Source organism: Pipistrellus kuhlii, unplaced genomic scaffold, assembly GCF_014108245.1.
Source record: "Pipistrellus kuhlii isolate mPipKuh1 unplaced genomic scaffold, mPipKuh1.p scaffold_m20_p_61, whole genome shotgun sequence".
NCBI lineage: Eukaryota > Metazoa > Chordata > Mammalia > Chiroptera > Vespertilionidae > Pipistrellus > Pipistrellus kuhlii.
The window spans coordinates 225,962-240,134 of NW_023425564.1; the positions used below are offsets into that span (position 1 = coordinate 225,962).

General features: G+C 47.5%; 1 protein-coding gene across 6 annotated transcripts in view; it reads left to right on the forward strand.

The window, feature by feature from the left end:
- Positions 1 to 13,572, forward strand: part of AUH (AU RNA binding methylglutaconyl-CoA hydratase) — a 151,624-nt gene extending 138,052 nt beyond the window's left edge. For 5 of the 6 annotated variants that reach the window (XM_036420062.2, XM_036420061.2, XM_045575036.1 and 2 more), the window contains 4 exons: positions 3,965 to 4,152; positions 6,551 to 6,601; positions 8,314 to 8,361; positions 13,149 to 13,572. In XM_036420062.2, coding sequence (XP_036275955.1) covers positions 3,965 to 4,152; positions 6,551 to 6,601; positions 8,314 to 8,361; positions 13,149 to 13,226 — 365 coding nt within the window. In that variant the 3' untranslated portion in view covers positions 13,227 to 13,572. The remainder of the gene's footprint in view (positions 1 to 3,964; positions 4,153 to 6,550; positions 6,602 to 8,313; positions 8,362 to 13,148) is intronic. The other variant, XM_036420059.2, reaches the window with a different exon arrangement.
- The last annotated feature ends 601 nt before the right edge of the window (positions 13,573 to 14,173 follow it).

Sequence of the window (14,173 nt, forward strand, 5' to 3'; positions counted from 1 at the left end):
CATGAACAATGACCATTGAGGGTCACAGACGCTATTTTGACCAGTCCACCTTAAACTTTGTACAGAACACCAAGAGGAGTCATTCCCTAGCGCTGTGCTTGTCATGCTGACTGTCTCCGGAAGCTCCGCCTCTCCTGGCAGCCCCCCAGCTTCCGGAGTGAACCCGCTCTCCGGTTGCATCGCTTATCCCCCGTCCTCACCAGCGTCCTTGGAAGCGCCATCAGTATCTTCTCCGAGCAGCTCGCCCCTCAGTTCTCAGATCTGCCTTTACCGCTCTGAGCATCAGCACCCTACGGATAGATTGACATGTGTCAGTGCTTCGCGTCTTTCCAGACGTGTCCTGCCATACGAGTAAAACACATGGACTCACCATTTCTGCTGCTTGGGCAGCGTAAACAGAGGGAATAGCGACTGCACTTCCCAGAAGCTGCACTCTTCGTGTTGATGTCAAAGAGCAGTCCCTGTTGAAAATGTCAGCCTTAATCACCCGTATTTTCTTACCTTTTTAAAAAATATATATTTTTATTGATATCAGAGAGGAAAGGAGAGAGAGAGAGAAACATCAATGCTGAGAGAGCACCAATGATCGGCTGCCTCCTGCACGCCTCACACTGAGGATGGAGCCACAACCAGGGCATGTGCCCTGACCTCCTGGTTCATAGGTCGATGCTCAAGCACTGATCCACACTGGCCAGACTTAAACACCCATATTTTCTAAGTATCGGTCAGGGTTCTTAATATGATTGCTGAAGCCACATCCTTCCAGTGAGCAGGCTTTGGCTGGGAGACAGGTGGGGATGGCTGACTCCCCGAAGGGAATGTGATTCTTGAAACTTGTGGTCTTTATTTTTCATTTTTCTGATGTTGGCGGTGGTAAGAAGAGCGGCTGCTTCCTTGGGAAGGTCTAGAGGTGGAGGCTGTGAGTGGCTCACTATCAGGCAGAAGTTGGTTTTTGCATGGAATCACCGTCCCAGTTTTAATTGTCGTTGGTAATAATGCAGGAAAAAGGGGTAAGCTTTGTGGCCAACCCGACACTTGAGCTTGTGTGCATTATCTCCTCTGAAACTTAGCAATCAGCCATTCCTTGTCTCCGGGCCACCAGGGCCTGGCCTGTTACTCTAAGGACAAGGTCTAGACGAATTTTAACAGGGTCCCTGTTTCATATTGAAGCTATCAATAGTGCTTACTCTTTAAAAATTTTTTTTTAAATTTTAAAATATTTTTAGGATATATTTTTGTTGTTGACAATATTACAGATGTCTGCCATTCTTCCCCTTTCACCCCCCTCCACCCAGTCCCCATTGCCCATGTCCAAGGGCTATGCATATCTTTCTATATAAAAAGGCAGTGACTGTGATGATTGAAATGACGGCTCGACCAGTCACCATGCAGTGCTAGCATAGATGCATAGACACAGGTAAAGTCTGTGAGTGAACTAAGAACGAACAAGACAAATGCTTGTCTTCACGGAGCTCGCACTGTAAGAAGGTTAGGTCAGGGATGAGAATTCAAAATTGCCACCAGCACAGACCTGAGGTGCCGCTTCTCAGAGCGGCCAGAGATACATCTGGTGGCAGACTGGGGGCGTGACTGAAGGGCTGGCACTAAAGTGAAGGCAGGGCCATTCTGGATTTCCCAGAGGAGCCAATGGCTGCCTAGGAGGTGGAGCTTTTGATGCTGACTGGAATAGAAACTGACCAATCAGAACCTAATCTGGGTGAAGGCAGAATCTACTGTGGGGGCTGAAGAGGGATTTCAAGGGCAACAGCTGTTTGGTATAAGGTGTAAGAAAGCAGTTCAATTTTTTAATGACCAGTTTGGCAGTATAGTGCATACGGCTGGCTATCAGTCCAAATATAGGGGTTATGTTTGTGTTTGTTTTTTTGCCAAGAGCATCTCCTCCTGCTGAAAAAGGCTTTATCCTCCCATTTAAGCAATCCTATCCTATATAATGATATTACTAAAAGGGTAATATGCTAACCAGGTCAACTAGCCGTTTTCCAAATGTCCAACTTTGTTCTCAACAAAGCCATGGTGGTGGGGGCAGAGGCAGGTAGGGGCAATCAGGCAGAGGAGAGCAGTTAGGGGCAAGGTCAGGCTGACAGAAAGTTAGGGGTGATCAGGCCAGCGGGAGGGAGTTGGGGGTGATCAGGCCAGCAGGGGAGGGAAGTTGGGGGTGACCAGGCCTGTAAGGAAGGGCAGTTGGGGGCATTAGGCAGGTGAGTGGTTAGGAGTCAGTGATCCTGGATTGTGAAAGGGTTGTCCAACTGTCGGTCACCTAAACTGACAGTTGGACATCTCCCAAGGGGTCCCAGATTGGAGAGGTGCAGGTGGGGCTGAGGGACACACACCCCATGCACGAATTTTGTGCACTGGGCCTCTAGTAAGTATGTAAGTGCTTTGATTTATCTCTTCCTGTCCCCCAACTCCACATTGAGGTATGTCAATCTGTTCCATGCCTCTCTGTCTTATTTTGTTGGTCATTTCATTTTGTTCATTAGATTCTACAAATAAGTGAAATCCTTTAATATTTTTAATATTTTTTTTTCTCTTATTGGCTTATTGCCCTTAGCATAATGGTCTCCAGCTCCATCCATGGTGTTGCAAATGGTAGGAGTTCCTTCCTTTTTACAGCAGTGTAGAATTCCATTGTACAGATGTACCACAGTTTTTAATCCACTCATCTGCTGATGAGCACTTGGGCTGTTTCCAGATCTTAGCTATTGTAAATTGTGCTGCTATGAACATAGGGGTGCATATATCCTTTCTGATTGGTGTTTCTGGTTTCTTAGGATATATTCCTAGAAGTCAAATAGGAGTTCCATTTTTAAATTTTTGAGGAAACTCCCTAATATTCTCCACAGCAGCTGCACCAGTCTGCATTCCCACCAGCAGTGCACGAGGGCTCCCTGTTCTCCAATCCTCGCCAGCATTTGTTGTTTGTTGATGGTAGCCATTCTGGCTGATGTGAGGTGGTAGCTCATTGTGGTTTTAATTTGCATCTTTGATGATCAGTGACTTTGAGCATCTTTTCATTTGTCTCTTAAGAATAGTGCCTGCTCTTGTCCCGCTTTCTCTCAAATGAGCTCCCAACCTCAGTGTCAGTGCTTGCACTGAAAACTAACTTGGCACCAAGCCCATTTTTATCAGTAACTGTCTGCTTTTATGTTTATTAAATTGGAATTAGTTCACATGTCATTTACTCTAATGATTTTTTAAAAGCACATGAGCTGAATTTCTCAGAATCGATGAGTTTTACCTAAGCCAGTGGGCCTGTCCTCGATCCCCCATGCATGGCCGAGGTGCAGTGAGCTGGCCCTGTGCACACCTGCTTCCTGCTGGTGAGGACCGAGTTCCATTTGGGAGTTCACCGGTGCACTGCAGGGAGCAGTCCGTGCCAAGCCTCTTAGTAAAGACAGAAGTTTCTCAAATACTTCTTGATGTTAATTTTGTAAACCAACTAGAGGCCCGGTGCATGAATTTGTAAATGGGTGGGGTCCCCTGATCACCCCACGGCCAGCCAGGGGGAGGGACTGTGGGAGGTTGGCCGACCACAGGAGGTTGGCTGTGGGAATGCACTTACCACCAGGGGTAGCTCCTGCATTGAGTGTCTGCCACCTGGTGATCAGTGCACATCATAGCAACTGGTTGACCGGTCGTTCCCATCGTTCCGGTTGTTTGGTCCTAATGGTCACTTAGGCATTAAAAAAAAAAAAAAAAAAAAAAAAAAAATATATATATATATATATATATATATATATATATATATATATATATATATATATAAAGAGAGAGAGAGAGAGAGAGAGAGAGAGAGAGAGAGAGAGATTGAATTAGTTTTCCAGTTACTAATTTTGACATACAAACTGGTTTATTTTTATAAATGAGGAAATGAAATATTGAAATGTTAGACCTAACAGGTAGCAGATCGTTGCCTGCATTTTCTCTCTCCTCCACTCCACAGGGGGGACACAGCGCCTGCCACGCGCCATTGGGATGTCCCTGGCCAAGGAGCTCATCTTCTCTGCACGGGTGCTTGACGGCCAAGAAGCCAAAGCAGTGGGCCTGGTGAGCCATGTCCTGGAGCAGAACCAGGAGGGCGATGCTGCCTACAGAAAGGCCTTGGACCTGGCGAGAGAGTTCTTACCTCAGGTGCTCCCAGCCCCTTCCTCTCCCTCTTGTTAGGTACTTTGTAGCTAGCTAACAGTTCAACATTTCACACACTTAACGCCCTTGTAGAGAAGTCCAAGGCAGCCACAGAGCTGGGACTAGTTGCTGCGCTGGGTCAGCGTCGGCAGCGCAGAGCTGGGACTAGTTGCTGCGCTGGGTTAGCATTAGCATCAGCAGCCACAGAGCTGGAACTATTGTAGTTGCTGCGCTGGGTCAGCATCGGCAGCGCAGAGCTAACCTGCAGGCGGAGGGGGCCGAGCCTCGCTGCCCATGGTGAGGTGTGTCACAGACACGTACCAGAGGGTTTGTTGTAAACAGCAGTGACTCCTCTGTCCCCGGCAGCATCAGGTGCTGCACCGACCTCATTCTGGAGTCAGAGCGTCCTCGTGACCTCTGTCACCCACTGCAGCAGCACTCGTCTGTTTGGGGTCACGGGCTCCTTGGGAATCGCATTGTACCCCTTTCCAGAATCCCTCACATTTGTTGGGAGCTTTGCTTCCAGTTTCAGAAGGTGTTCCTGGAGTCCTTTGCTGTCAGATAAAGGCCAGGTCTGCTGTGACACACCTGTCCCCAGACTGTCAGAGGTGACACGCCTGTCCCCGGGCTGTCAGAGGTGACACGCCTGTCCTCGGGCTGTCAGAGGTGACACGCCTGTCCCCGGGGCTGTCAGAGGTGACACGCCTGTCCCTGGGGCTGTCAGGGCTGACACGCCTGTCCCCGGGCTGTCAGAGATGACATGACACGCCTGTCCCCAGGCTGTCAGGGCTGACACACCTGTCCCTGGGGCTGTCAGGGCTGACACGCCTGTCCCCGGGGCTGTCAGAGGTGACACGCCTGTCCTGGGGCTGTCAGAGGTGACACGCCTGTCCCCGGGGCTGTCAGAGGTGACACGCCTGTCCCTGGGGCTGTCAGGGCTGACACGCCTGTCCCGGGCTGTCAGAGATGACACGCCTGTCCCCGGGGCTGTCAGAGGTGACACGCCTGTCCCCGGGCTGTCAGGGGCCGGTGCTGGTACTGCTTCAGTCCTCCTCGGTTAGTGAGTGAGCTCTAAGCTCTCTCAGACCGGGCCCTAGTGTAATCTGTTCCCCATGGAAGGCAGCAGAGCCTTACACTGGAATGGACAGAAAGAGAGCAAATAGAAAAGACTGTCGCTGTAAGTAAAAAAGATTCTCACTGGACCTTGAGTAATTATATTTCTTGAAAATGTTCGGGAAATGTCTACCTTCAAAGGGTTAAAGGCTTAGGTGTCAGAGTCATAGTTTAATATCGGTTAGCTGCCTTCCCGGCTCACAGCCTCGTGGCCCATCGCCAGGTGAAACGGGGGCGCTGGAGCCAGGCTGTGCCTGGTCCCGTCCTGACAGATGCTCCCGCTGGACGGGTCCAGCTGCGCTCCTGAGCTCCATCCTGTGGCCCTGTCCTCGCTCCCTGGGAGCATGCCGGGGCTCCAGAGGTAGGGCAGTGTGCCGCTCCCCGGCAGGGCCGCCCGCTGGAAAGGGGTGGGCATCTCAGTGAGAGGAGCTGACGTTCTGAAAGGGCACCGCGGGGTGCGCACCGGGGTGCAGGTCCTGCTGGAGGCTGAGACTGAGACAGGCCTCCCTGGACATGGGAAGCAGGAGGCGGGGGGAGACCAGGCGGGCCGGCGAGCGCCTCCAGGGCTCTGAGGAGGAGGAGGAGGAGGAGAAGAGCCTCTTCCAGACAGACTGGTCCAGGGCCCCGCATGCCCTGGGGTCCTTTCACTGTCACTCAAAAGACATTGCAAATAGGCCACTGAGTTGTGAGCGTGGCACGAGCAGTTTCTGAGGACTCACCTGTGCGTGGACACTGCTCCCATCTCAGGGCCTGGGCTCCAGAGACAGGACCCACTGTCGTCCTCCCGGGGCGACCCAGTTCTTCCTCTGTGACCTCACGTCGAGGGACCTCCTGGGCCACTGTGCCCTGGCTGGGCCCGTTCGCACTGTAGGTCACCATCACGGTTAGTTCTCCGGGCCCTTGGAGGAGACAGCCCTGTCTGAATGCCACGCTGCCCCATGGTGGATGGGCTTCTGAGTATGCCGAGGACCCGTCACACTCCAGCGATGGTGTCCTGCCCAGCACGCTGTCTTCTTTCCTTTCCCCCTAACTTCCAGGCAGATTTGCCAAAGAAAGGTAAGTCCCTGAGCCTCCCAGTGTGCAGCCTGCCAGCTGCGTCCTGCGGAGTCCACAGCGCACTGAGGGCAGCCACTCCACTTCCTGCTTAAGACTCCTGCCCATCAGCTGCATCCGAACAGTCATGGCTGCCTCCGGGCCTCGGACCCCGCCAGGGGAGCCTTTGAATTCTGCTGCGATGGACAGCATAATTAGCATGGTAATGATTACATCTGTGTTTTTATTTTAATTTTAGGGACCTGTTGCAATGCGAGTGGCAAAGTTAGCAATTAATCAGGGGATGGAGGTAAGTTTCTTAATGGCTGAGTTTATTGTTGGAGTAGGTATTGGAGGTTTAATTTAAAGAAGCCGTGTTTAGCTTCTACATTATTTTTTAATGTTATAACATATAGCTGTTCCAATGCCACTGTCACTGAAAGCTACTGAGGTCTCTTATTTTATTTTATTTTATTCATTCTTTATTGTTGAAAATATTACAGACGTCCCTTTTCCCCCCATTGATCCCCTCTATCCCCCCACCCCTGCCCCAGGCCTTCACTGCACTGTTGTCTGTGTCCATGGGCTGTGCATGTATGCACACAAGTTCTTTAGTTTATCTCTTCTCTTCCCTCCTTCCCTCTGAGACTCCACTCTTTTCTGTTATATATTCCCTATGATACTGTTCTGTATTCTGAGTCTCTGGGTCTGTTTTGTTATCAGTTTATTGTGTTCATTAGATTCCACATAGGAGTGAGATTATATACTGCTTGTCTTTCTCTGACTGGCTTACTTCACTCAGCATCATGCCCATTTAATTCTGCAAACAGGAGTTGATAGTTAACTCAGTATGTAACCACAGATTCGGTGTTCCTCTGACGGCCTTCAGCTGGTGGTGGTCCCATTGAGTTACGTAGTAGACTTCCTGACTGGCCCGTGGAGGACCAGAGCCAAGGACTTCTGCGCATTCCCAGTGCTGGCGCCTCGTTAGCGAGCACGCATGGGGCGCTGGCCCTGCACTGGGCACTGCTGGTGCTGCCTGCAGGGAGACATGGGAGCCCGGCCGAGGCGTGTCCTGGGCGGGCCGGCAGTGAGGCAGGCCGGGCAGGGCAGGGCAGGCAGCCTTGGAGAGGGTTGCACTTGCAGCAGTCCTATTGTGGTTAACTGATGGGAGTTTTTGAGAAAGGTGCTTATTCCTTGCCTATCCAGAGCCCACTGTATTATCCTGGGCTTCCAGCGGTAAAAAGAAAGTGAATTTGTTAGCAATAATGCAGTTTTTAGCACTTACAAAGTACTTGATTGGCTTTTAAAATTTTTACATAATAGTAACAATATTTAAGTAGCAAACACCTTATGTGACACTGGCTGTGTGCCCTTGCCGTTTCACACACACACACACACACACACACACACACACACACACCTCATTTTATTGCAATTTATTGCACTTCACAGATAATTGCATTTCCATCAACAGCCAGGCAAGACCCTCCAGCAGCACAGACGTGAGGACTCACTGAAGGCTCAGGTGATGGCTAGCGTTTTTAGCATTGAAGTATGTCTTAATGAAGAAATGCATATTATTGTTTTAGACATAGTGCAATTGCACACTTAATGGACTACAGTGTAGTGTGAACCTAACTTTCGTAGGTGGTGGGAAACCAAAACACTGCGACTTCATTGTGGTGTGTGCTTTATTGCTGTGAACGGGAGCAGGCCTGCACATCTGCACGTCCACCTGTGTATCTGGGTACTTCACAGGCTTCCTGACTCGCTCGTCCCACCCGCTAGCACCTCGATGGGTAGGAACTGCGCAGAGCGGTGAAAACCTCCCCCGGCCGCGCAGCTCCCAGTGGTGGGGCAACTTAACCAGGCGAAGGTCCCAAAGGCCCCTGCGGTCTTCCTGTGATCTGCCACGTGGCCTCGAAGGCTCTGCACTCGGGAAAGGGTGTGCATTTGAATTCACATTGAGTGCCGTGCTTTCAAAAGTTATCCTGCTGACGTGAACTGTTTTATTTGCAGGTCGATTTGGTAACAGGGCTGGCCATCGAGGAAGCCTGCTATGCTCAGGTATGTACAGAGTCGCAGTCAGTGAGTTCGGTAAGTCAGGTGAATTACACAGGCTGGCCAGCCACACTCCCCACTCCAATCACACAATCCCGATTGTTTCTATTGGAGTGTTTCCTGCTCTTCTGGTTGGTTCTGTTCACAAACCAATGACTCTTGTCTACATAACTCAGAAGACTCGTAGGACAATTTAGTGCCCTTTGTGCTAGAGCTGTCTCTCTGGCTCGGGCTGTGCTTGTGGGTGAGACTCGAAAACTCACTGCAGGTGCAGCGGAGAGGCGGGAGGCGGGTGCGAGGAGAGGCGGGAGGTGGGTGCAGTGCGGTGCCAGCCTCGGAACATCGGTGGTGAAGACTCGCTGCTTTTCCTGCATTCACAGCCTTCCCTCGCCCTAAAGGAAGTCCCAGTTCCTATTTTGTACACAAATTAGTGGGACTTTCTGTGGAGGAACAAACAGTCCTTCCCTCTCCCTTGTCCCCCCTCCTACCCTCCCATTCGTCTTCCCTTCCTCCTATTTTTCTGAAAGATGTGACTGTCTTAGAGCACCTAAAGCAGCAAAGCACTGTGTCCTGCCTTTCCTGGGGAGAAACAGCCGCAGCTCCGTTGGACCGTTGTCCGGGGGGGAGTGAGCGTGGGGTTCCTCTGCCGGGGCGCGCGGAAACCACACCGGTGGCTGGTGAGCAGACGCCGTGAGGGCAGTGAGCTGCAGGCCGAAGCAAACGCTTAAAGCATATCACACCTTAAAAATGTAAAGGAACAGAAATCCTACCACGTACTCTGCCAGACCACAGTGGAATTAAACTAGCAATAGAGGTAGAAAATCTTTAATGAAGGTTAAGCAAGGCACATGTGTCAAAGAAGTCTCAAGAGAAATTCAGATGTTGCTGAACTGAATCAAAATGAAAATGAAATTTATCAAAATTTGTGGCAATGCATTGAAAGCATTTGCTTTGAGAGAATTTGTAGCACTGAATACATATATTATAAAAGAAGAAATATCTAAATCATTAAGTTTCCATTTTATAATTAAGAGCAAGTTAAATGTAAGCAGAAGAAAAAATAAACTTTAGAGCAGAAATCAATGAAAATAGAAAAACAATAGAAAAAGATTTAAAAAAAAAACCAAAAGTTGGTTCTTTATAAAACTCTATAATATTGATAAACTTCTAGCCATACAACCAAGGATAAAAGAGAGAAGATAAAAATAGCCAACTTCAGAAATGCAAGAAGATCCATCACTCCAGGTCCCATGGACACTAAGGAACATAAAGGGATACTATCAACAGCTCTTTGCCCCAAAATTTGGTTACTTAGATAAAATGGACCAATTCCTTGAAATATACAGAATACCAGAATTCACACAAGGAGAAGTCTTCTGAGTAGTATGTTTGTTAAAGAAATTAAATCAATAATTAACTTTTCAAAATAGGAAGCGCCAGACCAAGGTAGTTTCACTAGTGAATTCTTTCTGACATTTAAGAATGAAATTATATCAGGTCTTTTTCAGAAAATAGAAGCAGAAAGAATACTTTCTGAAACTTATTCTATGAGAGCAGTATTGCCTTGACACCAAAACCAAAGAAATTACAAAAAAAGGAAAACTGCAGACTTCTATTTCTGATGAACACAGACATAAAAATTCTCAACAAAGAATTAGCAAATCAAATCCAACAATGTGTAACAAGAAGTATATGCTGTAACCATATATGCAAGGCTTATTCAGCACTCAAGTCAATTAATGTTATCCATCACATCAATAGACTAAGCAGGAGAAATAAATTATATTAATAGATAAGGAAAAGGAATTTGACAAAATTTAACACCCATTCACCATTAAAAATTCTCAGCAAATTATGATTAGCAGGGAGCTTTCTCAACTTAATAAGAATGTCTACAAAAACCTTCAGCTAATATATTTAACTAGAGTCCTGGTGCATGGATTTGTGCACCAGTGGGATCCCTCGGCCTGGCCTGCACCCTCTTGCAATCCAGGACTCCTCGGGGGATGTCAGACTGCCAGTTTTGGCCCAATCCCCACAAGCCAGACCAAGGGAACTCACCAGTGTGCAAATCTGTGTGCCCGGCCTCTAGTATGCATATAACATCTTTGGTTAATCTGTCCCCACCCTCTCTTCCCCCCTCCCTCTGAGATTCATTAGTCTTCCATGTTTTGTGCCTTGAGTGTCTTCCCCCTGGTGGTCAGTGCATGTCATAGCTACCAGTCAAATAGTAACTTAGGCTTTTATATATAGAGATGATCAGGAACAGGGCAGTGTACCCTCTCACCACTTCTTTTTATCATCTACTAGAAGTTCTGGCTAATAAAACAAGACAAAAAGAAATGAAAATTCACCCTGACCAGTTTGGCTCAGACTGAAGGGTCCTGGGTTCAATTTCAGTCAAGGGCATGTACCTTGGTTGTAGGCACATCCCCAGTAGGGAGTGTGCAGGAGGCAGCTGATTGAAATTTCTCTCTCATCAGTGTTTCTAACTCTCTATCCCTCTTCCTCTCTGTAAAAAAACCAATAAAATACAAATTTTTTTAAAAAAAGAAAAGAGATGAAAATTGTATAGATTGGGAGGGAGGAAATAAAACTGTATTCATATATTACATGATTGCCTATGTAGAAAATCCCAAATAACCAAAAAAATCACACTAACTCATAAGCAAGTACAGCAAGATTGCATGACATGGGTTAATATATACAAAAGTAAGTTCTTCCCTGTATACCAGCAATGAAGAATTTTAAATTAAAAGCACAATATCATTTATATTAACGCGCACACACACACACACACAAAAATACTTAGGTATAAATCTAACAAAATATTTGCAAGGTCTATAGAAGGAAAACTGCAAAACTGGTTAAAAAAAATCAAAATCTAAGCCTGGCTGGTATGGCTCAATGGTTGATTATTGACCTATGAACCAGGAGATCACAGTTCCGTTCCTGGTCAGGGCACTTGCCTGGCTTGCAGGCTTAATCCTCTGTGGGGCTGTGCAGGAGCCAACCGATCAATGATTCTCTCTCATCATTGATGTTTCTATATCTCCCTCTCCTTCCCTCTCTGAAATCAATAAAAATATTTTTTTTTAAAAAGATCTAGGTCAATAAAGAGATGGCCTATTTTTATGGATGGTAGGATTTAGTATTATTAAGATTTCACTTATTCACAACATGACTTATATATCAATGCAATCCCAGTACAAATCACAACAAGTTACTTTATATTGGCAAATTGTTTCTAAAGTTTACATGGAAATTCCAAAGACCCAGGTTAGCCAACACAAGATTGAAGAACAAAGTTTGAAGACTGACAATACTCAACTTCAAGACTAACTATAAAGCTACAGCAATCAAGACAGTGTGGTAGTGGCCAAAAGACAGAAAATGGATCACTGGGACGGAATGGGGAATCCCGAAGCAGACTCACACAATTATAGTCAGCTGATCTTTGACACGTGAACAAAGCAGTTCTACACAGAGGAGATAGTCTTCAAAGCAAATAGTACTAAGGCATCTGGGCATGCAACTGACAAAACAATGAATCTAGACGCTGGCCTTACACCCTTCGTACACATTAACTCAGAGTGGGCCGAAGACTTTAAAATGAAACACTATAAAACCTCTTGGAGATAACAGAAAATCTAGGTGATTTTGGACTTGGCAGTGACTTTTTAGATATACCACCCAAAGTATAAAAAAGAGAGGAAAAATCATGTTTGACTTTATTAACATGAATACTCTGCAAAAGACACGGTGAAGAGAATAAAAAGATGCAGTCTGAGGAGGGGAGATCTTTGAAAAGCAGTTAATGAAGGATGTGTGTCTAAACATGCAAAGAACTTAAAACTCAGCAACAAGAAAATCACCACTGAAAGACGGGTAAGAGATCTGAACAGAGACCTGTCAGAGTAGATGTACAGACAGCAAGTGAGCAGACAAGAAGATCCTCAACATAAGTCATTAAGAAATGTAAATAAAATGAGCTACGATCTGGCCATTTCTTACAGAGTTAGGCAGGATGTGTTTAAGCAGGCCAGCTGAGCTGAGGTCCCCACAAAGCCTGCACCGAGTTCAGGGCAGCTCTATTTATAATGCCCCGACGGCCTTCGGGAGGTGATGGGTGGATTGTGGGCCCCCGACAGTGGCCTCTAGCCCACGACAACAGGAACTGACTTACCTGCCACGGAAACGCATGAGAAGCCTGAGTGTGCATTGCTAATGCAGGACTCCAATCGAAAGGCTGCAGACTGCATGATTTCAACTCCATGCCCGCCTGGGAGTGGCAGTGGGGCAGGCAGGGTGCATTGTGGGCCACCGGGAGGTTTAAAGCGGGGATGTTTCTGTAGGACGCTGTCATGGTGGATCCGCACACACATTTGTGAAGGATGCCACTCGGTGAGCCCAATGCAAACTCGGGCCTCAGTCAGTAATGATATGTGGTGTTGGCTTCATCGGTGGTAACTGTACCCTGGTCGGCCCCGTGTTAACACGAGAGGAGCTGGCTGTGGTCCTAAGGGAGTCTTTGGAACTCTGAACTTTGGCTCAATCTTTTGTGTGAACCTAACCTAAACTTGTCTAAAAAGTAAAGCCTATTAATTTTTAAATGTATTTAAAGTGGAGAAAAACCATAGTTGGAATTAGAATAATAAATTTGGCCACATAATTAGGATTGTTCAAATGACTACTAGATTTCAAAATTTAGATTGTGTTCTAATTTGTTTTCTTAGATAAAACTTGTCAAAACTGCTTTCCCATTGTTTACTGTTTGGTCCTGTTCCCCTTAGACCATTCCCACGAAGGACAGGCTGGAAGGGCTGCTGGCTTTCAAGGAGAAAAGGTCCCCTCGCTATAAGGGGGAGTAGACAGGCGGCGGCCTGGGAAGCCGGTGCGGCGTGTGCTTCCGGACGGCTCAGCGCCCGGTGGCCGAGCGAGGAGCGGCAAGCGGAGGCCCCTGAGGCAGCGCCCTGTGGGGCGGCCACGTGCACGTGTCCCACTGCAATGCCACTCCGCCAGAGTGACCACTAGTGTCCCGTCGAAGCAGATCCACGCATAGGTAGGCTTTTACGACGTTCCTGCATATGAAGCTTTCTGTTCTTAGTTTTTTATGTGAATAATGTATATATTGCACTCCAGGGATAATGTTGATTATGTTGATTGTAAGTCTACTGTGCTGCAATATAAAAATAAAATTATTTCTATAGACCCAAAGATGCGGAGTTATACAAGTAGAGTTTCTAAGGGAGCATACACACATGCATCTCACACTGAAAATGGATGGATAGATATTCTAAGTGAAATGGATCAGATCTAAATAAAACTAGTGAAAAGCAAACTTGGGATTTTTCTCTCAGCCCATTCTTTAATTGAACGAAACATCACATCCTGGAGGTGCTGTGTGTGCTTCATCACACCAGCTGCTGCCTGCGGACGGCCCGCCCCGGAGGGAAGCTGCTCCCTGCGTCCTGCGCCTCAGTGAAGGCCCCGCAGCCCCCCCTGAACGCTGTGGGGTGGGGTAGGGGCTGGCAGCTGGGACACATGCGGGATGCCTGTTCCTTGCAGCCCGCACTCACAGGCATCGCAACCTCCTTCCTTTTGGAAAGCATATATACGCTTAAAAACACAGCCCATTAAAACATGGTCTCCGAACAGACGCCTCTCCCAAGAGGACACACAGATGCCAGGAGACATGAAAAGATGTTCAAGGTCACTGACCATCAGAGATGCAACTTAAAAGCACAATGAGATACCACCTCACCCCTGTCAGAATGGCTACATCAATAAATCAACAAACAAGTGCTGGTGAGGATGT